Genomic DNA, 27,357 nt, shown 5'->3' with positions numbered 1-27,357 from the left:
GTGCACCAAAATGAGAAAGTATGAAAAACACATTTAGACCTTTCCCTGTCAAAAGTGCTTTTGGAGTCAACATGCTCTCACAAAATGCTTCAATGAAACTGCATTTTCAACAGAGAACTCTTCTGTGGAAAATGTTTCAAATAGCTCTAATTTAGAGCTGGGGAAATTTACCTCTTTTAATGCAGGAAGCCTTTTATGTACAGTCCAAAGCCAAACATCTCTAATAGTTTTTCTAGGTGAATTAAGGACATGTTCCCTTGTCAGATGCTTCATATTCTGCTTGTAGTTATCTAAGACAAACCTATATCAAATAGGTGCTGCTCTTAATTTTTAAAGAGGAGCTTTATGCTTTACAGAGTGGCAGAATTCCTCCTCATCAATAAGCTACCTTCAAAACTAAGATATTCTCCCTAACATCCGTCACCAGCAAACTTACCTTCTGCATGTATTATCAGCTACTGAGGCTGCTGTGAAGGATAAGCCCATTCCTTCTGCACCCATAAAATGGTCTTTTAGACCAGGTTGCCCCCCTGCTTGGCTGCTGATGTGAGGTTGCTTTATCAGTAGACAACGCTGAAACATTAAATTTTTTGGTTTTTAATGTTTGCAATATTCAAAGAAATTTCTTAGAGAACAAAACAGCATCTTGGGATGTTTTATTAAGGTTCGTGGCTGGCAGCAGGGCTTTCCTAGCTAGCATGGCTGGCTGCAAGCTGCTCTGTGGGGCTGGTGGGCTGTTCCAGTCCTTGGGACTACGGCGTTCCTGCTTTAAAGGTGGCAACTGAAGCACCCAGAGCAGTGATCTCAACCAGCACGGCCTTCTTACAACCTCATGTTTGTAAAGATTACCTTGAAAATTATTAATCACGCCTGTGCTTTATTGACAGCTGTAATCCACTCAATTTCAGCAATATTTAGTCGCTGGGCATGGTATGGAACGACGTATGAATGAGGAGGGTACCAGGACTGAGATGCTACTGACCCAGGACTTGTAAAATATCTTGCTAGGATCTGGTCATAAGGATGCTCAATACAAACCCAAAAATATTAATATGAAACTGCCCTGGTATGATGACAAATGTGATAATATTTATGTCAAAGTACAAATGTGAAAGCAGGCATGGGTGTATTTCAGTAACCCGAACGCCGATTTCTTCCACAAGGAAATTCCTGGCTGGAAGATCTGAGTCATATGTAATCCCTACGGCATGTTTGCAGATTTAAAGTTAGGGCTTTGCGTTTGGCGTACGCACACTCATGTTTCACTGAGTAGCTGGATTGGTGTGTCAGTTGTGTTCCTGGTCTAAGCACATATTTGAGTATGTGCTGCTTGTTAAATGCTACAATTAACTGCATGGATTCCAGCAGAACTGCTTACCTGATTAAAGTTAAGTATTTATGTAAGTGTGCTGTTGAATTGGTGCTCAGTGTACAGGTGTTCTGATTACCTCTTAAACATGAGATTATTTCTTACAAGAGAAGGTTATCCTAGAAATATTTTTTTTAGAAACCACGAGTTTTATGGGCAAAAAGCAAGCATCCACGAGGCACTGCACAGTGTAGGATGGGACCAAGTTATGTTTTGGAGATTACAGGGTATTCCTTTTTCTGCATGTGCTGAGATACACAATGAATGTCCCTTGCAAAGGGAAGTGCTTTCCCTGAAACTTTAGTTGCTTTTTTTTTTGCCTCTCTTCCCTCCAGAAAAAAAAAAAAAAATCTCCAAAGCCAATATCATTAGTCGCTAGGACCAGACAGCTTGTTGGTGCTGATATCCAAGTTAAAATTCAAAGAGAAAATATGGTGAGCTGAAGAGCCTGCAGTCATTTGGGCCCCATATTCAAAGGTTGAGGCCAGGGCAGGTTGCTCCTCCATGAAGCAGAGAGTGGAAAGATTTATTCACGGGACTTGAACCATGAATAAACAGGGTCAATACACATCAAGAAGTCCAGACCCCCTCCCTGTAAGCTTGCAAGCTCAGTGAGTACAGCAGCCTTCAGGCTCTCCAAGCCCCTTTTGTGGATCTCAGTTCTCCAATAGCGCTGCACTTTCCTCCATCCTGAAGGAAAGCCTTGGAGCCGGGCAGGTGGGACCATCCCTAATGTCAGTGTGAAGGTTTGGAAAGGGACTGTCTCTCTGTGGTGGTTGCTTCAGATAAATCCCTAAAAGAGACTGAACTTTAGTGCTTCCTGAAGACAACATGAAAAAAGCTAGGCTTCTTATTGAGAAACATCTCAGGAAAGACCAAAGGGACCTCAAAATGCTGATCACAGGGATGCTGTAGACTGTGTTCAGTCCCTTGCATGTTCCCTCCCTTCCCTGCAACAGCACCGCAGAAAAGGTGGCAGGAGCTATACAGACACAGTGCCTCCAAACGCCAGGTTTGACATCCTTCCTTGTGCAAGTGCCACAGATGTCTTCTCCAGCTGAAGGCCGCTCTGCGTTCATCCTGCCTGGTGGCTGCCCTGCTCCGTGCTCGGCTCCGGATTAGGTCAGACAACGGGGCAGCACCAGAGACCATGCCATGGCAATAGCACGAGGGGAGAGGAAACAGAGGTCCCTGTGCCTTCCACAGCCTCCTGATCCCCCAGACTTGGTCTTCCAGAGGGACCTCGTCAAGGCTGAGGTGTCTCTGTGGGACCAAAAGGGTAATGGGGGTCCTGGGGGCACTGCCCACCGCTTTTCTCTTGTCTGAGGTGAACATGACCCACCACAGAGATGGGCCTGAACTCCTGAAAGGAGTCACAGCCCTTCTTGCCCTTCCTGCACGGTCTCATCCTCTGAATTATTGTCTTATTTTCATTCCACTCCAATGAGCTGTCAGCCACAGATACAGTAATTCAGCGCAGTAGAAACACAAACAGATGGGTAATTGACCCGCGCGCCTTCATTACACTGGAGTTCAGCGCTGCTGTTCAAGCCATAAAGTCCTTTATCTGCCACTCCAAAATCCCTGGGCCTGTTAGGAGAAACGCGAGTGGGCCAGGCCTCCCGCGAAAGGCTCGCTCCGCGTTCCTGTCGTCTCTGCCCCGCGCGCCACAGACGCTGACCGAGTCTGACGAGCGGGACTGGCCAGGTAGAAGGAAACAGCTGTGAACCCTCAGGGACATCTGCAGAGAGCCTGGAGACAGGGGCTGGAAAAGGACGGGACGGAAAAACGCGTACGCTGAACACAGGGGCAAACACTTAAGCTGTTGTCATGTCCTCTGGCACCTGAGCAAGCGTATGCCTATGCTAATGCTGCACGGGGGGATGGATACACAAACGCTCGCTACGGAGAAAGAGACGCGGGGATAGATCTCTCAGCTAATGTAAATCTTCAGAGCACCACTGAAATCATTGGCACTAAAACCATTTGCACTTTTATAGGATTTGGCAAGTAGCCTTCCTAGCAGGGAGCGAGCTGAAAAGAGTCAGGTACCCCGCTCCGGTGTTTATACTGTGGGAGCTGAGCACTTAACTCTGCAAGGGTCTTTTATTAATCCCTCCCTGTATTATTTTCCTTTCTTCTGTTTTCCTTTCTTCTTTTCTCTTTCAGTGTGTAGCTTTCTTGTTTCTGTGGTACAAAACCAATTTAGTCTCTCTCCAAACAGGACAGAACAGCGTAACGCTCCTCACTTCCGAGCTAGCGCTTGGTTGCAAAGTACCTGGGAACGAGGGCGGCTTTGTGCTCAGATGCTTCGTACTGTGCTGGGATCCAGGACTGGCATGAAGGGGGGACGCTGGGCGTTGGGGAGGGGGAAGCTACTTGTCACCCTTCTCACAGAGCAGATGGCATGCAATTCGTACCCCACCTTCCTTACTCCTGACAGCTCTAAAAGAAATATCCCAGCAGCTTTTAATTTCTCAGCATCACTTTCCCAAGCTGTTAATGAAACAGGTTTTGAAAAGAAGAACAGATACCTGAAATAACTTTTTCTTTCTTTCTTTCTTTCTTTCTTTCTTTCTTTCTTTCTTTCTTTCTTTCTTTCTTTCTTTCTTTCTTTCTTTCTTTCTTTCTTTCTTATCCCTGTCTCCTGTTTCGTGCCAGGTCTCCAGATCATCTTTCCTCAGTATTTACAAGAGAAGTTTGTCCAGTCTGCCCTGAGTTACATCATGTGCAATGGCGAGGGGGAGTACATCTGCCGGAACAGCCAGTGCGGCTGCCAGTGTGCGGAGGAGTTCCCGCAGTGCAACTGCCCCATCACCGACATCCAGATCATGGAGTACACGCTAGCAAACATGGCCAAGACCTGGACAGAAGCCTATAAAGATCTGGAGAATTCAGGTAACCGAGCAAAACACATTTTCTGATTGATTTATTTCAAACAAAACATGTCAGATTATACCAGTTAAGACTCTTGTCTTCCCTCAATATAATGGTCCAGTTCGGATAAAAAATAGAGGATATTGGACTCAAAAATGTGATCTTAGTCTGGAGGGAATACCTTTGTTTATCTATTACACATACAGACAAAACCACACAGCACATGTAACTATGTGTAAGGGGATATTTTCCATGGAAGTATTTGTTTGATTAAAAATTATGATTTTTCATACCAAACCAGCTCAGAATCTCTCCTTAATAGTTCTACAGAGAAACTTCCACAATATGAATGATGCAGAAATTGCTTTTCAGATTTGCATGAATGATTTATTCTGCTTTGGTGAAAGGCAATTCACAGAGAGAGAGCACAGGCCAGATGACACCTCATTTGAGATAGAGAGGAGAAGGGAAAATGACTTCTCTCTCCTACAGTGCAGATGTCTGCTGGTGTGAACATTTCTCTTCCCTCTCCACATTCTCCCAGTGTGACACTGGAGGTGTCAGTGGAGTTCGTTCCACGTTGATGCTGGTGTCGCCCATAGTAGCTGTGCTGTAATGCTTACGTGATACGCACTCTCACGGGCTTGAGGTAGGAAAGACAGCAATAGTAGCAGCGCGATTACATCCTTTCCTTTAGCAAGGGCTCTGCCTACCCTGAAGCCACGTGGGCACAAAGCAGAACTTCATCGAGAAGTAATCCCTGTGCTGACTCTCATCTCTTAGTGTTAGCCAGTTACTTCCCAACACGTTTTCTTTAATGATCGTTGTCATAACTGTCCAGGTCTCCATGTTAGGAAAGAAAACTATGAGGAAGCTAGCTAGCTCCATTTTTCTTCAGAAGTCTTCCCAGCAGCAATTTCTTTCTTCATGTTGAAGGTCATCTTAATCCCTTTAATGGTTGAAATGAAGCAGTCTATGTTGTTTCCTCAATGGGCTGTTGAGGACTGCTTCATACTTCAATATGTGGACCCTGCTGGCGTGTCTGCTGTTGCACAGATTCTTATGTCCAACTCATGCTGTCAACTTGGTGCTCAGCTGAGCAAATCAGAGGAGTAGTTAATGGCCCAAGGCTGATGATCCCCCTCATATACTACAGGGAGCCACAAGGCTGGAGCAGTTCCAGAAGTAGGTCACTAGCTGAAGATGTCAGTGGTTTTGTAGAAGTTTCTATAGATTCATGGATGGGGTGGTACACCAGGGCAAACCAGAAACGTGGATTTCAGAAGCTTCTGCTAGCTCAGTGCTATAGAAATTAGGATTACTGGCAGCGCCTGCCAGCACAGCTCTGCCACCAGTTATATGCTACTAGTTGCTAATTCCGGCACAAGATCTTCACACAAGATGCTCAAAAGCCACATGTTGGCCACCACTCATCAAGCCCCTTCACGTTCCCAGGGGATCTAACCCAGATGCTTAGAAGGTGAGAGCCCTATGGAGAGAGAAGAATTACAGTCCCACAGTGATTGTTTTACTGTTACATTCTGTACTTGTTGCACTCAATCTAAGCAAAGACTGTCATAGATAATTATATTCAGTCTCCCTCCCCTTGAGATTTCAACAGGGGAAGGTGTTTTTCATTTGCCATGTTAAAGTGACACATTGCAGTGCAATTCTCTGCTGTGCCGTAGCCATATTCCACCCAGGGCTGGAGGCTTTTCAGGGCTAGATGGAGTGATTATCTTTATGTTTAAAGCTGCTGCATCTCATTCATCACTTTGTTGCATCATGCGTGAACTTATCCTTTGAGATGAAAGTTGCTCTCACAAAAGACTGTAGTATTAGTATTTTGCTTCTTTGGTTTAATAAATATTCCCAATAACTAGAGGATTTTCTTCATTATGAAGAGCAGAAAAGAAATCTCTAATGACATCTGAAGGCTTTTCCAATAAAGTGGGCTGAACAACACATGAGTGCTCTGAAAGCAAATATCATTTGCACAGGAAGCTGCTGATAGCCTAAAAGATCTATATTCTGTTTCTGATCTGTGTTGGATTCCTATATCAATGTGAAAAAATTGTGCAGGACAAATCAAGAGTTGGTGTGATTTGGGATAGCATCTTCAAAGTCAAGGAGGCTGCAGTGAACTGATGCTGCTTTAAATCAGCTCACGCTCTCTCTCTCTTAGTCCTGTGCTTCATTGCTCATGAGTAAGGTGAGAAAAATAACACTGCCTTATTCTTGGCATTTTAGTATGGCTGGCCAAAAAATTCTGCATCAAAACTGTGTTTCTGGATTTTACAACAGCCTTTTGATTAAAAGTCATGAGGGGGTTTTTTGCAGTACTATTGCTTTCTGATGAAAATGTGATTTTTTTTACCCCAAAAGACAAGCACTGGAAAAATGAGTTTAATTTTTGAAAGAGATGTTTGACATGGCCAGTTCTCTGTGATGCCACCATTCTTCTCCAGAGGTTGGACCCTCTGGCCCGTACCACCTGTGATGACAAGTCATTGCCATGGGACTGCCATTGCCCGCGGGGACTAGGCGACTCTGCAGAAAGGGAGGTCATGTTGCATTATGGGAAGTGTAGTCCTAGCCATCACCAACATTTTCTGTGCTGACAAATAAAAGCAAATGAAAGCAGCCTTATTAGTTAATTGGAAATGATCTGGGTTAAGAATTAACCGTTCCCAGAAAGGTACAAGACTTAGCACAATGCAGCCACAGTCTTGGTTGGGGCCTCCGGGGATCGTTATAAATAACTATAAATAAATAATGAAGAAACTATTCTTTTTGGAAAGTATTTTCTTTTTTCACCTCCCTTTTTTAAAAAACCAACCCCATCCAGCTTTTATTTTGCTGGATTTCTTTGCTCATTTGTTTTTCCCCCAACGTTGCACTGCAGTATCAAAATGCGCGCACTGCACTGAAATTTCTCCCTTACCCGTCTCTATGAAAAATGTAGCACATTCATCATCAGAGGGAAAAGAGCTTGGGCTTTTGCACAAACAGGCTTTTGAGGAAATTGATTTATAAGGGGCGGGAAACAAATGCAAGGCTTTTACTCCTGAAAGGTACCAGGAGTAATCAGCATGGTCAACAGAAGCAATTAGACATGATGATAGTTTCAGAGGACCACTGAACAGGAGAGAATCATTTTTGGGGAGGAGAATGGCACTGAAAGCAGCATTACAAATAGAGTCAAAACCCGAGAGATGATTAAAAAAAAAAAACAAACCTCAGTTATCTTTGGGGAAGAAAGGAGACAAGCAGATGTCCTGTGGATCTTGATAGTGCAATGATGATAATTATTTTTATTAGGTGCTCGGTTTCACCATGTGCCGAGTAGGACACGAACATCCATTTACCATCTATGTAATGATGGGACTGACTAATGCATACATATTCTTTGTTAGGCAGTTAAGCGTGAACTGCAAGTTGCTGAATAGGAAATCTGTTATGCAAATATATATAAGCTTTGTACGATAGGTTGTAAATTATCTGGTCTGATTTTCTCCAATAATTCTATGTATTTTTATTTTTTTAAAAAGATATCAGCCTTTACAAGCTTTCATTGTTTGCTTTTTTTTTTTTTGGCTATTGTCCTCTTTTCCTTCTGAAAATGGGATGAAGGAATTTTAAAAAAAAAGATTAGGAAAGGAAGAAAAAAATGTAGATAACTTACTAGGAAGAGATGGCTGCATGTCTTGTTGGATACTTTGTGGGGTTTATGGCAGGGCTCTAGTCCAACCTCCCTCTAGAAGCAGGACTACCACCAGCATTAGATCAGGTCAGCCATGGTTTTGTTTAGCAGAGTCTAAGATGAGAGGTTCTTCTACACCTCTGGGCAGCACATTCCAGTGCTGCATTTCCACCAAGCGAAGTTGTTTTTCAATAAATCATTTGAACTTCTCAAGCTGCAAACTGTCTGTTACTCCTTGTTCTATCATCTGTCTCTAATAAGAGTTCCTCTCCTTCGTAAGTACCTTTTAAGCAGTTGTAGGCTGTAATTAGATTGCCCCTTGGCCTCTTCTTCGCCAGATTAAACAAGTGCAGTTCCCACCACCTGACCTTGTAGGACTTGTGCTCCAGGCCCTTGACCATGTCGGTAGCCCTCAGCTGTGCCCTTCCCAGTTTCTCAACACCCGTCTTTAATCGGGTGTCCCTAAAGCTGGCAGAGAAACGTAGGTGCAGCCTCAGTAGTGCCAAGAAGAAGGGAATATTAATTTCCCCAACATACTGGATTTAGCCCAGTATGGTTTGTGTTATTTCCAGTGAGGACATAGTGTTGACTCACCTCCAGCGTGGTGCCCACCATAACCCCCAGGACCTTGCATTTCTCAAGGTCTCAGTGTATCAAACACAGTTTTCCGGTATCAAAAATTGGGTTATTTTCTACTGAGAAAGTTGGAACCATCTGGTTTTTCCATATGAGGATGTCCCAGCCTGGTAATGAGAGTCTAAGCAAACTATACTTCTCAGTTAGGAAGAAAGGGGAGGTCATAAACAGAAACAGTATCAGATTTTCTGTTTTGTGATGAAAAAAAGCTCAAAGAAACCCTACATAATGTTTTTTTCCTTATCAAACAAAATCAAACGGAAATAAAGTGATCAGAAAACAACATTTAGCAACATATTTTGGGATCAGTTAGATTTTTCCCTTTGGCTAAAATTGACACATTTTGTTCTGACTTTAGCCCTGCAAACTATTTTATTTTATTTTCATTGTTGCATGAAGCAAATCATTTAACTTCAAATGAAGTTAAATGAGAAAAAAAGAATCAGAATGCTCTTTTTTAAAAAAGGAGAAAGCAGGACATTTTAACACAATCCAAACCCTTCCTCTGGGGATTTTTTAAAGCTTTTTTTCTCTTTTTTTTTTTTTTTTTTTTTTTAACGACACAGCCAACGTGATTTGACTTCAACAACAAACGGCATTTTACGAGCAGCTGAAAAACAATTTAAATGAGAACTCTTTAACTGACAATGATTACAACTCCCTGCTTTTTGTTCATAACCCCTAGACTATAATCCCATGCTCCAGGGAATTTGCTCTCTTTTTTTCTTCACCCTGTACACATTAACCGTATTGTTTCCCCCTAATACTCTCCGGGTTTCATTTCCCATATGGGAGCAGTAACAGCCATGGAATTAGTGGGCTTCCTGGGGCAGAATGACAGACCAGTGAGTTAATGGACATCACCTTCCGGTAGCAGAGCACTGATGGCCTCATACATCATTGCTGCTTCTCCATCCCGCTAATGAAAAGCTTCGTAACTTTGTTATAGTTCAGAAACCTCTGTATTTCTCCACATTTTTGTGTGTTCCAGATGAGTTTAAATCCTTCATGAAAAGGCTACCTAGTAACCACTTCCTGACCATTGGGAGCATCCACCAGCACTGGGGAAACGACTGGGATCTGCAGAACCGCTACAAGCTGCTGCAGAGCTCCCTGGAAGCCCAGCGCCAGAAGATCCAGCGCACTGCCCGCAAACTCTTTGGCCTCAGTGTCCGGTGTCGGCACAATCCTAACCACCAGCTGCCTAGAGAAAGGTACCGTCATCCTTCATTGGGAATGGGCGCGGTGTGATGGGTGACTGATGGAGCTGAGCCTGGGCTTGGACCTAAAGCCAACGGCCTAAGCGTTTGGATATAGGGTGTGCTAACATGGAGGTTTGGGGGAAAACGGTAAAGTCTGGGTTGAAATTTCTGGAGGGGTAAGTAAACTTTATCACATACCTCAGCATATTCACATTGCTTCTGTGTGGTCTTAACTACCCAGGTGAAGGGCACCCACTTATTCTGTAGTGTTCTGCAAGAATATTACAGGGGTGACATCAGACAGCCAAGCAGACTAAACTGCTTTTTAAGCAGTTTTTCCTTGTGTACCACAGCCAAGCTTTAAGCAGCCTCCATTTGCTGTTAAAGTAGACATATGGAGCACAAGATGCTTCAGCCCATCTTTGAGTTGTACTCCTCAACGAATACAGCCAGAGTGAAAGAGAAGCTTTAGCTGGAATAGATCACATCTCTTCTACAAAATGCAGGGTGAACCTGCAAACCTGCACTGACCAGAAGCCTAGCGATGTTATTGCAGATGGAGAGAGGGGATTTTCCATTACAGCTACAGCAAATATTGATATCCTATAGTCACCTCCTGCTGGCTCCTTTCAGCCCTGACCTATGGCTGAGTTTAGGTTTGCTTCCAATCATTTTTGGAGACTGACATCCATGCATTTTAATAAACATCTCTTGCTGTTTCTTTCTATATTGTCTGGAGTGAAGTAACACTGAAAATCTTGGAAAAAATGAGTCCAAGTGCCTTTTCTTCCATGCTTCTCTTGGAAGGGTCAGGCCAAGTTAACATTCATAGAGGAACTCTTTTTTCACCTCCTTCTTTACGTAAATACTCAGTCTCAAGAGAAAATTACCTGATCGACTGCTGTCTCCTGTTATCATCCAGCCCCCTGGCCGCTAAGCACACTGAGTTTTCATTTCACAACTGTGCAGCTCAGGAAACTTCCAGGGCTTAACATCTCTTTGATTACCAAGAAATCTCATGTTTCTGGACAAAGCCTTCATGGATTACTAGGGATGAGGAGAAATATCTATTAAGAGATTAGGATAAAAAGTCTTTAGAGAACTTCCTAAAATTGGCCCATTCCTGCCAATTGGCTGAGCTGCTATAAACAAGCCAACTGGTGGAGGAGTCACAAGCTTGTCCAAGCATTGAGTTGTGCCACAACAACAACAAAGCGAAGCGGCAGCGAGGAAATATCCAGCCAACCACGTTGCTGCAAAGTAGTCAGATAAATACGTCTTTAGCGTTTCTCTTCTATTTTAAAAAGCCAGCCACGCAGAAAGGGAGCTCCAACTAATACTATAAAATCTGGGGGAAGGAGGGCGAAATGGATGATGGCAGCCGGGTTTTTAACTGACTGATGTGCTTGATTTGTTTAAGTCAACACCACCAGGCATATTATCTTTTCTTTTCTTATTTGTCATTCCGCATTTGTAGCTAGGCAGGGGAGGGGCTCGGTAGGCAGGTATGTAGCGGAAGAGGTATGCATTTCATCGTTCTTTTCACTGAGCTTGGAAATACTCTAATTTTCTAATTGTTACCGTACAGAAAGACAGACGCTTATCAAGCATGCCAGTGGCTTTGAAAGGATGGAAAGGTTCTATTAAGAGCAAGCCTCTCTCTCTCTTTAATACACGTAATAGTAAGCCTACATTATATATTCAAAAGCAATGTAAAAAAAGAAATAGGATTGCTGTTGATTGTCCTCCGGGCAAGGAAGAGGTGGTGTTTCCGAAAGAAAGGAAGAGTAGGGATTTTGGCAGTTAGGCTGATTCCACTCCTTAGTTGTTAAAGCTTCAGTGTTGAAGGAGTACCTACAGTTGCATTTTAAAACTCTGGATGTAAAATATAAATGAGATCCAAAGGAGGGGGGATTGATATATGTTCTGGGCTCCAGCCAAATTGTCATTAGTTAAGAATACATCTCACAGCTGCTGAGAATAAAAATAGCATTTTTTACTTCAGTATTCCATACAGAAAGCCCAAACATACCTCCACAGCAGCTTGTGCTGGCTGGAAAGTGAAAGGTGAGTTTGCAAAAGAAAACTTGTTAAATCCTTACCTTTTTTCCTGCAATTAAAAAAAAAAAAAAAAAAAAGAATCTGTCCTGCTGGATCGGGTTTTTGATTGGGGTTTTTTGTTTGGTTTCTTTGGTTTTCGTTTTGGTGTGGTTTGATTTTGTAATCAGCTCAGACACCATCTACAACAAAGCTGCATCTTTGTCTCAAGGAACGCCCATCAGACTCTTCCCCTCCCCACATCTGATTAGTCCTGAAGGATGACGAGTCAGGAGGAGAGAAAATTATTCATCACCTTTCTGTGTAACCTGACCTCTGCTTCTGATCTGAACGCCCAACACTGTCCTGCAAAACATTTTTTTTTTGGTCACAAGAGATAGCTTTTAAATGGTGAAACAGCTCTGCATGATTGCCCGGCTCCCAGTTTGAGCATTGCCAGGGGACTGCACGTCCCCGTGAGCAACAGCGAGAAAACTGCAAAATAACTCTCACTCACAGCTTTGCCTGGATGTCATTTTTTTTTTTTTTCATTTTAGTTTGGAATGTAAGATATTAAAGCTGAATCTAAAATTGCTTGACAGTGACCTTTGAAGACATAGTTTTCCTTTTTTTAATTTCACGTGCTCTAGAACTGGCAGACGTAGCAATCGCTAGGCAAAATACTTTTTGCAATGATATTAAGAAAGAGAAAGATAAACTGATGACTCCTTAATAAAAGAGAAAATAATTAAAATGAAAACCAATGGCTACTCTGCTACTGGCTTTCAGCTTTTAAACAGTGGCTCTTTTCAGCATCCTTTTGACCTGACATCTCTTGGTTATATTCATCACGGGTGGTTTTTAAGAACTTCCCTCCCGTCAGCTGAAGGGCTGTGACTGGTCCTGCGTATATTCTTATTCTGTCCCAGTTGCAAGGCAAAATGGGGTAATTTATACTTTTCCTCCTCTCACTCTATCACACTTCCCATTGTCATGTTTGTAGCTGATGCCCAGCTCTGCCCTAGATTCTGCATTTTCATTTAATTACATCCTTTATTGCTGCCATCAGCAGATGGTGGGCTGTGGCGGGTATTTTTTTTTTTTTTCTTTTGGTCGTACTTGTGTCTTTGCTAAATGCTAAGACATATATACACCCACCCCAAAAAAAACCAACCCTCTTTCTCCTGATCTCCTCCCATCCTTCCTCCACAGAGTTGATCTGGGAAACAGGAAAATTACTAGTTTCGATTGCAAGATATCAGCCGAGACTCTTTTCTCGTTTTGATCTGCCGACTGTTTCTAGAAGAGAAGGACAGGATGATAGCATTTTGGGGTTTTTTTCCTAAGACAGAACACACCTAAGACAGACAGGATATGGTCATCTGACTCTACTTTTTGTCGTATCCCCAGCTGTACAGCCTGGCAGTCCTTGTCCCATGAACTCAATGGCATTATCAACGTGTAAAACCCGTGTGAAGCATCAAGCCAGGGCTGCACAAATACATTGAGAATCCTGTGCGCGAAATCAGGAGAGACGCGTTCACTTGCAGAGCTGGAACTGAGATCTAGGCGCGGTAGTCGCTCAGCGTGTGTTTGGTGGTTGTTTGCATATGCAGCGGTACGAGGCTATGGGCAGCCGTACAAAAGTAGTGTCCATACGTGCACACAGACACACCTCTGACAGTGCTGAACACCTCATCAAACCCACCTCAGAAGCCACCTTTGGTCCTATGAGCAACCGTTACTACCTCATCTGGCAGCCCAGTCCCACAAAAAGCAACAAACGTGACCGTGGAGAGAGCCGTGGAAATCAGGGAAATGCTGACCTCGCCTCACGGGCAATGGTAGGGATGCTAAGAGGATACCTGATGGAGCTGGACATTTACCATCTACCTGCCACCAGCCTGCTGCCTCAGCTCTTCATTTTCTTTGTGCCATTGGGCTTCTCCCCGTCCTTGTCTTGGTAGAAATTACAGTGGGAGTGCGAGCTAGGGACAAAGTTTGGGGCTGCAGGAAATATTCCCTTCAAAGCATCCTCTGATTTTCATCATTGCTGTCAAGCCCAATCAAGGGAAGAAGGAGCTTGCAGGAACCCTGTGCTTCCCTTAAGCAATTCCTGCAGCCCGGTGAACGCAGGCAGCCGGTGTGCAGATATTGGAGGGTTGCTTTGGTTTTAGTTCATCCTCCACTTGCTCGCCATCCCTCAGCATCATGCTTAGATTAATGGTTAGAAGCAAAGAACGAAGCTTTCAAGGAGGTGCATGGAGGAATCGTGGTGGGCTCACAGCACCTTAGGGAGATTGAAACTTGGAATTTGGGTGCTTTGCTAAATTCAAGTGCATTTGGCTGGCTTTCCAAACAGGAACTGCAAGGCTTCCGATGGGGTAAAAAAATATGTGTATTGCTGAAAAAGCATGCAAAAATTCACCTATGAGCAGAAGGCAGACTCAGTCGCCAGGGCATGGTTTTGAGAGTGCTTGTTGCTGTCAGAAACGTGTTTTGCAGTCACGCTGTGCTGTCCCCTTCCCTCTGAAGCAGAGCTGTCCTAGAAACCAGGAGGAGCCCTGTGCACTTTTTCTAGGGACCAGGGCTGTCACGGTCTCCCTCTAGAGAAGGTACTTACGGAGGTCACTGCCTTGCTCCCAAGCGCCCCAGCCAGCCTTGTCTTTTCCACCAGCGGGAGAGCTCCTGCTAGCTGTGAAAAGGGGAAAGAGACCCCGGCAGCCCCGTACCACAGGAGCAATGTGAAATTTGTCTCTTCCCACATCCAAGGCTTCAGAATTTTCCTGCTATTGCACTCCCTTTTTCCTCACTCTGTCTTTTTTTTTTTTTTTTCTCCTTTCACTCAGTTTCTTCCTGCTTCTTTTAATTCCCGCCTGTCCTCTGTCTTTAAGTTGTTGCTGTTTCAGTTTTCCCCTTTCTCTATCCCTATTCCTCCGGCCCACTGCATTTCTCTCTCATTTTTCCTTTTACCTGCACATTTTCCCCCTCTTTCTTCCCCTACCCTTTCTGCTTCTGCTCCTTGATTATTCCTTTCCTTCCAGCGCTTTCCTCTGTTTTATACTCTCATCCCTCCACTCGCTCCCTCCCCCTAATCATCTTGCTGTTCTTTGCTGCTGTATCATTTAATGCCTTCTTTGATACAGCCTACAGCTTAATGATTATTCGGAGGTCAGGCGATGCAGGTGCCATGAATTTCACTAATCCAGCTCTGAGAGCCTCTGTCCATAATCACTCCTCCCGTTCTACAGGGACTGAATCCTAATTTGTCATTAGCCAGTCCTCTCACTGCAGCTCTACCAAGAACTTTTTGCCCAGAGGAGACAATGAAGTATTCATTAGCTGGGGGGAAGGCGGAGGGGAGGGAGCAGGCGGCTGAACAAGGCGTTCTGCTGAAGGCTGCTGAGAAAGGAGTCGCTGTGCTGAGATTTCCCGGGGAGGGGGGGAAAGAGGGGGCAGCGAGGCAACATTGCAAGTGGGTTTTACAAAAAAAAAAAAAAGCAAACGTGGGTTACGGTGTCATTCATTAGGAGTTGTTCCAGGGCTGCAGGACGTGGAGGTGAGGGCACTGATATAGCAATTATGGGAGTGGTGGGGCCTGGGAATGGGCAAGCGTGGCTGCTTTTTAAGGGGAGAGGCTGTAAGAGGAGGTTAATTAGCAGCAGAGTTTTTTAAAGGAGAAGCTGTTCTAGCAGCTTTGTCTCTATGCACCCTGACTTCCACCCTCTTTTCTGCAGTTACTGAGCTCTGCACCATAAGCAGAGGTTACTACTGGCTTTGCCTCATCCCATTAGAGGTCTGTTTTTGGAGAGTGAGGGGAACTGCCAATGACATGGAGAGGAGTTTTCTCCTGCTAGCCTAGGAGTTATGCTGACCTGCAATGTCTGATAGTGCCTCAGCCTCTGGCATGGCTTTATCAGCTCCATTCCCATGGTTGAACCTTGTCACTGTGGCACTGATGGGATCCTTGGCAGGAGACTCTGCCAGTCTCAGCTCCTAGAGCAGTGTGAGGAGAGAGACTTCAGATGATCAGTTCTAACATCTAGCTATTTCTTAGAAGCCTTTTGCTCTCCACCAGGAATAAACAGCAGATGAAAGATTCAGTCTAGAAATAGACTGGAATAGCTCCCAGATGCCACAGCAGGGCATCAATGTTCTGAGAGCTCTGCGTCAGATCTATCGCTGAAAACACTGTGGCTCTAGTACGATGCCAACACCAAAGACTCCGTGAGGCTCTACTATACTAATGCTTTCTTCTTCCTACCTGCAGGACAATACAGGAATGGCTTACCCGGGTCCAGTCCCTGCTCTACTGCAACGAGAATGGGTTCTGGGGGACCTTTCTGGAAAGCCAACGGAGCTGCGTTTGCCATGGTGGCACCAGCCTGTGCCAGCGCCCCATCCCGTGCATCATTGGGGGCAACAACAGCTGTGCCATGTGCAGCCTTGCCAACATTTCTCTCTGCGGCTCGTGCAACAAGGGCTATAAGCTTTACCGGGGTCGCTGCGAGCCTCAGAACGTAGACTCGGAGCGGAGCGAGCAGTTCATCAGCTTTGAGACGGACTTGGACTTCCAGGACCTAGAGCTGAAGTACCTGCTGCAAAAAATGGACTCTCGCCTGTACGTGCACACCACCTTCATCAGCAACGAGATCCGCCTGGACACCTTCTTTGACCCCAGGTGGCGCAAACGCATGTCCCTCACCTTGAAGAGCAACAAGAACCGGATGGACTTCATCCACATGGTGATCGGGATCTCCATGCGAATCTGCCAGATGCGCAACAGCAGCCTGGACCCTATGTTCTTTGTCTACGTCAACCCGTTCAGCGGGAGTCACTCTGAGGGCTGGAACATGCCCTTTGGGGAGTACGGCTATCCGCGCTGGGAGAAAATCCGCCTCCAAAACAGCCAGTGCTACAACTGGACCCTGCTACTGGGCAACCGGTGGAAAACCTTTTTCGAGACCGTCCACATCTACCTACGCAGCCGGACTCGGCTGCCTTCCCTGCTGCGTAACGAGACTGGCCAAGGGCCCGTGGACCTTTCTGACCCCACCAAGCGTCAGTTCTACATCAAGATCTCGGATGTGCAGGTGTACGGCTACAGCCTGCGTTTTAATGCTGACCTGCTGCGCAGTGCCGTGCAGCAGGTCAACCAGTCGTACACGCAAGGTGGGCAGTTCTATTCTTCCTCCTCCGTCATGCTCTTGCTGCTGGATATTCGGGACCGAATCAATAGACTGGCGCCTCCCGTAGCCCCAGGGAAGCCCCAGCTGGATCTGTTCTCTTGTATGCTCAAGCACCGCCTGAAACTCACCAACAGCGAGATCATCCGTGTGAACCACGCTCTAGATCTGTACAACACCGAGATCCTCAAACAGTCGGACCAGATGACAGCCAAACTCTGCTAACCCGGACTTTTCAGTGGACATGTTGGTGATTGATCCTTTTGCTGTAAAAAAATAAAAGAGAAAAAAAAAAGAGAAAAAGTAAAAAGAAAGAAAGAAAAGTGGGGTGAAAGTAAAGGAAGGGGGGAAAAACAAGATTTGTAAAATGTAATTAATATACAAAAGAGAAAAAAAAGAGGAAATTCTTCATTTGTTGAACACTAAACCCGTTCTAGCAGCTGTATAAAACTGTCAGGCATGTTTGTTATTTCTATAATCCGTCATAAAAGGGTAACACCTTACTCTCTCTTGACCTTGGGGGTGTTGCTTGCTAGTCCTCAGGGGCAGCAGAGTAAACAAAGGGAGGAGCAGAGAGAGGGGCAAACTTCTGTAATGAACTGTAAAGTTTTCTGCTATGCAGGTGCCAAGACAAAGAAACAAACAAACAAAAAAAATCAAAGCAAACAAACAAGAGTTATATGTAAATGTAAAAGAACTGCCATTATTCCTATAGTGGGAGTAAATGGTTAAAGATAAAAGATATTTCTTCTGTTGAGATTTATGCCAGCTTTACGTTGAGTTATTCATGCAGGCTGGGCTGAGCTTTGCTGGAGGACACAAGGTGATGGCAGTCCTTTAAGAGTAAAAGTAATGCCTTATTGGTGAGAAGACACATAAGAGGTGGAGGGTGGGTGCAGGTCTCAGGTGTCTTCACTTTGAGATTTCCATCTCAGAAGAAGTTTCACCAGAGGTAGAGTCTCAGCACTTGCTGAAGAACGGGGCATGTCATGTCCTTCTGGCCACTTGCTGAACTGGAGTTCATATCCTGCATCAGACTGCTGCTGCCTTCAGTGATGTCAGAGCTTAACCCCTTGAGGATCAGCACCTGTAAATCTTCAGAGTCACTCATCTTTAAGGTACTTCAAGAGAATCCCTAAAACACAGAAAAACAAATTCATACACCACTTTGATAGACCTAGACTTAAAGGCAAATCTGAGTTTGGCTTTTTTGCCTCAGGTTCTGGGTTTTCCAATAACACTGGGAAACCCTCATCACCACAAAAACCAAAGCATAATGCAAGAAAATACATTTCCAAGGAAACCTGGAGACACTGAAGGGTACATGTCATTTTTGTTCTTGGGAAAGGAATAATCCCTTTTACTTTCTTATGTTTCTGTGGCTGTTAATAATATCCTTGTTTCTCTTACACTTTCTTTGTCCACCAAAAAAAAATATACAGAAAACAGATGAGAAAATTTCATTAAAATATCCACAAAAGTAGTAAAAGGGAGGGTTGGGAGGGAAGAGCACAATAACCAAATCTACCCTGAATTTGCAAGGATAAAGCAAAATTAAAAAGGATTGAGTTATCAAAAAAATAACTAAAATAACAAAGGTGGTAAAATTTTGTGGAGTGTGTGTTCACGTGTGTTTGGATTTAAAAAAAAAAATAATGAATGGAGTGTATGAATGTAGATCAACTGAGCTGGGTCATGAAGCCTGAACAGTGGGAGGTGAGCAGTTGGGCATTTCTCTTAATCTCACTGTTTTTTAGTTAAAGTTCATTGTGAAAAGTGCTAGTGAGAGACTAGAATTTCTGGGCTCCTAGAAAGAAGAAATAAATCTCTAATCCTGCCAGTGTCTAGAGCTGGAGGAGTGTCCTGGGGGAAAAATAGGCCTGAGCAGGAGGGACAGTCCTAATCCAAAGTCCAGGATTCAGATCTGGCTTGAGATTTAGCTGGTTGATTCAACTGAATAACGTCAGTTCTTCTGGAAAGATCTAAATGTATTGCGGTGTTATTCATGTGACACCAGGGACTTAGACAATTAAGTTTGGCTTCAGGTTTAGTTTAATTTGTGTGGTTGTGGTTGATGCTCATCTGAACTGAGAAGGAATTAGATACCTTAAAGAAAATACACACTCACTGAACTCTCCTGCTGAACTAGCAATTGAGGACCTAAGAGAAGCTACCTGGGTAGCTGGTAAGAGAACAAAAAGGAGTCCTAGTCACAAAAGCACACATCAGTCCCTGTCTGCATGCATCTGAAGAAGAGCTGGGTGAAATAAAAAAGATGTTTCCAGGGACATCCATTGATTTTTGTTGGCAGCAACTTTGTGTTTTCCCTAACTTGCATTCAGATCTCTTTCTGTCTCTACTGGTCAGTCCATGCAAGAGGTTGCAAAGTTGCCTACTTTTCACAGTTTGTTCATTTGTTTGTTTTTTCATTTGATTGGTCTTAGCTTTGTGTAGTAGAGGTTCATGCCTATAGACCCCACCGCTCAAACAGGTTTCTTTATAATTGTGACATTCCTGTGTCAGCTTTCTGATGAGAGAAAATTCACCAGCAATAGTATGCATGGAAGTTAGTTTTAAGCAAATAGTGGAGAGTATTCATGGGAAATGAATGTCAAATTTGTAATTATGAGTGGAAATAATGTTCCTGACAATTACATCCATCCAAGCAGGGAATAGAAATGTACTGTTTAATTTACATGTATGACCCAAAGAGCTGACACTGAAAAGAACTATAGTTATTGCTCTAAAAATACTGCATACTGTTTATGAGCAACATATAGCCTGAGATGCAGTCTGCGTTCAATGATGGGATTTGTTCATGGCTGGGAATAGTGAACGTGCTAGCACAAAGTGAAATTAATTCGACAAATTGTTTTCCTATGAGATAAGTATCCCGCTCTAGTGACTAGAAGCCAAAGAAGCTGCAATTAAATCTCAGATCTCGTGGGTAACTAGCAACACATTAGCTAAATCTTGCCCTGTATTTGTGGTACTGTTAGGGATCAAATCAATTACTCTCAGGGATCTTTAATGATGCCTTGGGATGATCAGCCCCCGGTATTACTTGGCTTCAGCAAGGGGGGCCAACACCGCAAACCTTAAACAAGACATCTGGCGTCAACAGAACATTAAATCAGTGCCGTCCGGTTCAGACCCAAGCAATGGTAGACAGCTGTGGAGTTAGAGAGGCATTGTCTAACATGAACTAGCATTTCCACCACGGCTGGGAGCTTAGAAAAACCACTTTCAGGAGATGGAAGGAAGTTTGGTACAGATATGCTGTCAGCATATGGAACTTACCTTGGAAGTACCTGATGGTGCAACATGGCACCAGGGTATGATGGCACATCTACACAACAATCTGGAGCCATGTTGCAACATGACTAGATGAAATTTTGTGATGGAATGAAGCCACAATGTCAAGAATAAACAAGGGAAAAATGAAGCTGTCTGGCAGCTCAGCCACCATTTTGGGCTCAAAGTTTATGTCAGAGAGAAAAAGGAAAACCAGAACCAAACAACCCAATCAAATGAGGCCTGGACCATGCTGCACTCTGCTTTTGATGCCAGAAAAGAAACGTCTGCCACAAACAGGCCACATGCTCTTTCATTGCTCAGTCCCATAAGCCCTTACCCAGGTAAGGGGACAGACTGGGACAGCCAGGTCCAGAACCAGATCCCACAGGTTTGGTTTAGGGTATTTGTTCTGTAGGCAACAGAAGACATGGAGGCACCTGGCATACTTCTTGATAAGAGAAAGTAGTTCAGATCCCCCTAGAGAGGCCACACCAGTGCTACTACGGTGTTAATGGGCTTCTGAGGAAATTATCTGCAAGTCCTCCACTTGGTCAGAAAAAGATGTTTTACAAGACAATGACTGGAATGGAGGGTAATTAATAGAGGAGAATTAGGTAGGGCCCAGAGAATCCTTTCACCCCTAAAACTAGATTCACTAAACTGCATGATCAGTAGGTATTGTTATAGAGCTGAATGATAAAAGGCATGTTCATATTTTGAAATACGAGTAAACATTCTGTGACTGTATGAGAATGAAACTCAGCTTCTTTCCTCTGCACAAGGAGGAGGAGTTAGGGAGCAATCCATAAGATTGTCCAGCTCAGCTAATACAGAGATGGTCCTACCAAATTATGGCAGATACTTGTCCCTTGCTGCAATTAAATTAGGGACTGCATGAAAGCTGGAGCTTCCAAATAACCCAGAGTAAAAAGAAAAGCCAGATGCCAGGTGTCCCAAAGGCAAAGCATGGCAAAAAGCAGCAGGTAGAGCAGAATCTACCCGTTTCTTCAAATGCAGAAGACTTCTGGGATCAGTTGCTCCGAGTCACCTGACAGAATGCACTGGGAGCTTACTAAGAAATGTGCTTTTTTTAAGTTATTCAAATTTAGACTTACCAGCCAATGTGGCAGAAAGCAAAGGACGTCAGCAAGTCTTATTAATATGCTGATGCTACGGCTTCAGAAGTGTACAGAATGCCCATTTGGATCAGGGCTAAGAGCACAGCATGGAGTTGCCATGGAAACGTGGGGAGGGCATTAATTAGCTATCAGATGAAATCATCAGGAAGAATCTGGACCTCCGCAGCTTTGCCCTCCTCAGAGGCAAAGGGCACAGCCCCAGTGACCCTGCAGTCAGGCCCCTCCACAGCTCCAACAACCACCGCGTCCTGCAGCAGAAATGTCTACTCGGAGGCGTGAGAAGTGGGTGGAGAAGTAAGGGGAGGGGGTGACAAGGGCAGAAGGCAGGGAAGTAAATAAAGGATGGAGACGGTTGCCCCTCTTATCTCCCCCTTCCCAGGAAGCCCGTTTGCTGTTGCATAAAAGATCACAAGAGATCTGCTGCTTTTTGAGCTGGTGGGACATATGCCAGTGACCTCAAAGAAATCAAGACTGGCCACAAGGCCCTGGCAAACTCAATTAACGGAATTAGCATCTTCTTGGGTGAGCTGCATCTGGGATGAGTGAATGCCAATGCTCCCTGGTACTGTCTGGCATCTCAGAGCTATCTCTGGCCATGCTAAGCCAGGAATCCCTTTTCCCAAAGGGAACCATGGGCAAGTAAGAGAGGCTTTTGGCCACTTTCCCAGTCTCCCTCCAGAGCCAGAATCCACCTCCAGCCCAGGCTGCGTGCGTATGTTCCTGTGACAGCTGTGATGGACTTCAGCTGCCATGTACAGGATGTTCTTTTGAGCCCACTTGCTAAAACACCACTGAGGAGGACGTCTGGCAGATGGCATCTCCTGCACCAGGGTGTAGCAAGATTGCCAGCCTGGCTGCTCAGTTCCCAGTGCTGGAGGAGAAATGCTGAGTGGCAATCCAAGCTGTGTGCTCCTGTCTCCAGCTAAAGTGCTTTCCTTGATGAATCTAGCCTGGTGGTTGTTGAAAGGAAAAAAATGGCACAAGGATTAGGTGCTGCAGTTTCTTGTCTGAAAGCAGAGACAGAGGAGGGGAGTCAGTGGTGTGTGTTGGGGGGAGGCAGAAGGGAGACATGAGACAAGGCATAAGGAGGTCATGAGGAAGACATTTCCATCTTCTTTCTACCCTGGAAAGTTTGAAATGACACATTAGAGCTGCTGGACCCAGTCAGATTATAGACCTTCTTGTCCAAGATACTTTTTCTAATCCACTTATCAATTAACACCCCCTCACATTTTCTTTGTGACTTCTTCCAGTAATCTTTTTTTTTTCCCATAATCTAAAACTGCCTTCTCTTAATGTCATCAGGATTATTATTCTTCTGTAAATTAAATAAATATGGGAAACAGTGAGGACTAAAAAGCTATATAAAAACCTCACTGGAAATTTCAGTCCTTCCTCCTGAATTTTCCACTGACAAAAGATGGGTGCTTTGTACAAATACATTGTTCAACCAAAAAATGACTTTCCTTTTGTTTAACAAGGAAAAAAACCCCACAAATAGTACCAGTCTATACCCCTTGGATATTCAAAACAAACCTTCTCACATACAAGACTGTCCATATGAATTCTGACCACAAGAAACAGGCGAGCAGTGGTACTCCCCAGCCTACCAACTCTGCAGCTTCTCAGCTAAATACCGACAAATATACCACCAGACTCTGTGGTGAGAGTGGGTCTCACAATGGGACTATCTTTCCAGTCTGAGCTGGATTAAGTTTAGCAGGATGCATGAGATGGGATGTAGCTAGCTAAACATCTTAATGGAGTTTAATGCTACTAAAGACATCTACAGGAACAGCCCCAGGTACACCATTTTGTGTCCCCGTCACTGTGTGCCATCACTGGGTGGTTCCTGTTGGCCTCCAGTACTTGCTTTTCAGACAAGAAGGAAATTTGACCTTGTGTAGAGACCTAGAAAAAACAGGCCATGGGTCCCTCCCCAGGAGAACTACAAAAGGTATTGCTAGAAAAAAATAATCATGGCAGTAGAACCTGTGGAGGAGCGAGATCTGGTTAGGTGACCCTGAACAGATACAGGCAGGCACAAAAGAAATTGGATTACTGACCTCACCGCTCAGGGAGGACTCCTTTCACTCCCCAAACCCATCCTGTCTCTCATTGTCTCCTCTTTTCAGTTTTGGCTCAGTAATGAACAAAACCAGCCCATTAGATATTATATATAACACACATCATGTAAGTGCAGCTTAAAATATTTTAATGCCACTGAAAAAGACAACCAAATTGAACTGAACAAAGCAGCAAAATGAAATGGGAAAAGCACACAGACTCATTCTGTTTATTAGGGATGCTTTTGCCAGTGATGAATTGCTGTGAGATGCCTTAGTTTTTAACAACACAACAGCTTCCCGTAGAAAATGTCCAACTGAATTATTTTGACTGAAATTTTAAAGGAGGTCTAAAAAAGAGAAATTTAAAGTCAAGATTTTCTGATTGAAACACATAGGATGGGTACTACTTTTTGAGTATCTGAGCTACCCCTGTTTTTTAATACTGTCAGTCATGTTGTCTAGAACATCGATTTGTCTAAATGAGACAAAGAAGTTCAACTGGGATATTTTCCAAGGTGCTCACAGATCTCCCTGAACAGGGTGTGCCAAGGGGAGCTGAAGGTCAAGAGTTCTCAAAGATGCTGTCAGGAACACAGGAAAGAGCACCCGGATTATGATGCTGCTAAATTGAAGTGAGGAAGGCAAGAGACTTAATGTGACATCACGGAGACAGAAACACAACTTATACCTTTTGTATTTCTATATGCAGGTATATATTTAGTTAAGTTTTGATATATTTATATTAGATATCTTTTAGCTTATTAACAGATATTTATTAATTTATCTATTAATCTATACTTTGAGGTCTTGATTACAATCCACGTCTCATTGTGTTTGGTCCTGGGGACACACAGAATTAATATAAGCTTGTCATTTAAATAGACATGATCAGTTTAGGGTTAGCCTGATTTTTATAGGTGGGAAAGGGAAGCCCAAGATGGACAGAGACTGGCTTGTTATGGCAAAACCTGCACAGAACTGGGACCAGATCCTGTCTTGAGTCTCAGTCTTGAGACTGACCATTGTATGAAGAGGAGGAGAGACAACAGGGCAGGAACGGTATTCCAGGTATGCTTTTAATTCCACCCACAGTTCCTGGTGTCTGAGTGTCCCACTCTCACATGCATTGATAGTGACCGTGAGAAAGAGGTGTAACGGTGTGCTACCACAATGTGGACTTTGTTTCAGACTTGTGACATCCCAAATGTTGAGCCTGAAGGAACTGCCTTTGCCTGATTTTGGTGCAAAGAGAAGCCCGTAATAGAAATTTTCTAAAGATGAAGCAATCCTTATTTCAGCCTGTTTTCTGGGACAGGCTTCTTGACAGCATGCAGCATCTCCCTCTGAGTTGGGCTGTGGTGTAATTTAGAACTGAATCTTGTTCTGCAATGTGATGACAGGATCATATTATACAAATGTCATACAGCTAAATACTGAGATCTGGTTTTCAAACTTCCCTAAGACATTTAGACTCAGGCTTCTGTTAAGATTCATTCTATGATGAGAAAGCAAAACCTGGATATTGGCTGGGTTGGATTTAGGCACTAATTCTGATCTTTTTGAGTTTTTACAAGCTACTCAATGAAGGGAGTTCACTCCTGACTTACTTACTCCAGGATACTTGGGAACTATCTCTATATTTTCAGTCTCCCTTGATATGAAAATCTAATCATGTTCATTGCTCAATATCAACGCTGGTTGAAGACTAATGCAAAAAGACTCAGCCTAAGCAAGCAGCTTGTTCAGGAAATGTAGATAAGAAACCCTCACGGGTTGCTTTGAAAGTCAATAGACTTGGGTTTAGAAGGATTAGTGAAGGGTTCAGTCCTGCAAGGTGCTGAGTGCGATGGATTGCAATACTGAGTGTCTGCATGTGTGCAGGCAGATGCGTGGAAGTCAAAGGGACTGCTCAAAACCGTATGAGTTAAGATCATGCCCATATATTTTTCTGGCTTGAATTCAGAGTTCTTAATAACTGGTAATGTGTGTTGGGCTCTGGGGGAATCCCAGATCTCAGGGCTGTAAAGGCCCAGGAGTCCCAAGATCAAAAACCAACTTGCTAGCCTGAATTACTTTTTTAATCTCAGTGGCTGGGTTGGGTTCAGTAAGCCTAGGCTGCTGTGATGGAGCATACACAGAGCCTTTTAGACTGAGATGAACACTCACATTGCACCCTGGAGCAGCCAGTGAAGTGCACAATGCATGTCCAAATGAACACCAATTGCATCACTTTTTAATGAGAATTAATATCAGTGATGTAGCACTGGAGGACCTCAGTCATGCACCAAGACCCCAGTGTAGCTGGCATTTTACTGAGACGTAAGAAAAAGGAGATCTGGTTTCAAGAAGCTTCTGAGAAGAGCGCTAATTAAGAGGAAGATGCATGTGGCACCAGCTGAAGTTCCCAGTGGGCTTTCAAGGGTCAATCCCATAAAGGTGGACCAGCCCTTCATCTGTTTTTTAGGGTGGTTTTTTGCTGCCCTCTCTTCCCAGGAAATGTTGAGCGGGAGCCATTGCTTTTGCCACTCTGAATATATTCCCATTCACAAAGTGATTTTTTACCTCTCTGATATTCTTTATAGGGTGAGCAGCATTTCCTTCAGGTCAGCATAACTTGTGCATTTATTATAGGATCCAGTTAACGCAAATAAAGACCAGCAAATTTAGAACAAGAAGTAGAATAAAAGCCAACTAGATGATATGGACATGAAACTCTTGCTCCAAGAAGTATTTGTTTAAAACAAGAAAGAGAGCAGAACTAGATGTCGAAAGAGTTGCCTACGGTCACACGGTTCGTCAGTGGCAGAAGCAAAGGAAGAAGAAGAATTGGGTCTCTTGCAGCAGTGCTCCGGTCATACCCAGGCCACGTCAGTGGTCTTCAAAGTCAGTACCTACAGAAGCAAGAGTCAACTGGGAAATTTAGGGTTTGTTGCCAGGGTGAAGAGAGCTAAGGAGCCAAAAACACATGTCTACCATGTGGCTGCCTTATTCACCAGTTGTAGAATAGCTATAATTTCTCTGAAATATCAGGTATTGGCCAGAGGCAAGGTATTAAACTCCAGGGTACCCAATTGTTCTAACGGACCTGGCATATCCTACCTTTCTGCACTCTCCTGTAACAGAATAATGCCATTTCTCCCATCATCATGCATCACACATCAATCTGGCTGTTCATTAACAGCTCTGACCTGAATCTGTCACTTTACAACAAACTCCTGTAGGATTCCAGGTTTACTGCCATATAACTGCTTTATTATACATGGAAGGCTGTAATAAGCTGATTAAAAAAACCTTTTTTTTTTTTTGAAGATTAATATAGACTTTTCTGACATCAGATAAGTACAAAATAAACCTGAAGCTTCACCCAAAATGCATTATGCAAAGAAATCTGTCACTATAAAAAGCCTAAGCCACGCAGGGCTCCCTGTACCAACTCATCTCTGCACCACCTTGGCTGCATAAGAGGGAGTTCTGTTGTGGCAACTGTTAATTCTTTAAAAGCCTTGAGTCAAACTATCCTTTCTATGATTCAGCTGGTGCAAGACACCTTTCCTCCCTAGAAATGCAGCTTTCTAGAACACCTTTTTTCATTCTGAGGAGGAAAGTTCTACAGTTAAATGGCAAGTGTCATTCTCAAAAGTTGAGGGTGAAAGGCATCATCCCATCACGTTTCAGCTCAGGAATCTCAGGACAGCCTTCTTGAAGGGAAATGCTGGTAACGGATTGAAAGAGGCAAGGGTTTCTCTGCTGGATTTTGATTACTTCATGCCAGATGAGACAGAACTGGCCAAATGCTAAAATGGAAATGAAGTGTTTCAATAATTTCCCATTAAAAATGTCAA

General features: G+C 43.9%; 1 protein-coding gene across 2 annotated transcripts in view; it reads left to right on the top strand.

Moving 5' to 3' along the window:
- The window catches only part of BRINP1 (BMP/retinoic acid inducible neural specific 1), an 87,777-nt gene extending 69,342 nt beyond the window's left edge, over positions 1-18,435 (top strand). Inside the window, exons 5-7 of one of the 2 annotated variants that reach the window (XM_054848956.1) lie at positions 4,031-4,267; positions 9,577-9,799; positions 16,095-18,435. In XM_054848956.1, coding sequence (XP_054704931.1) covers positions 4,031-4,267; positions 9,577-9,799; positions 16,095-17,235 — 1,601 coding nt within the window. In that variant the 3' untranslated portion in view covers positions 17,236-18,435. The remainder of the gene's footprint in view (positions 1-4,030; positions 4,268-9,576; positions 9,800-16,094) is intronic. The other variant, XM_054848955.1, reaches the window with a different exon arrangement.
- Positions 18,436-27,357: the final 8,922 nt, after the last annotated feature.

This window comes from Grus americana, chromosome 20 (genome assembly GCF_028858705.1).
Source record: "Grus americana isolate bGruAme1 chromosome 20, bGruAme1.mat, whole genome shotgun sequence".
Lineage (NCBI taxonomy): Eukaryota > Metazoa > Chordata > Aves > Gruiformes > Gruidae > Grus > Grus americana.
Note: the sequence above shows the minus strand (reverse complement) of the source record. Positions and strands in the feature narration are given on the sequence as shown.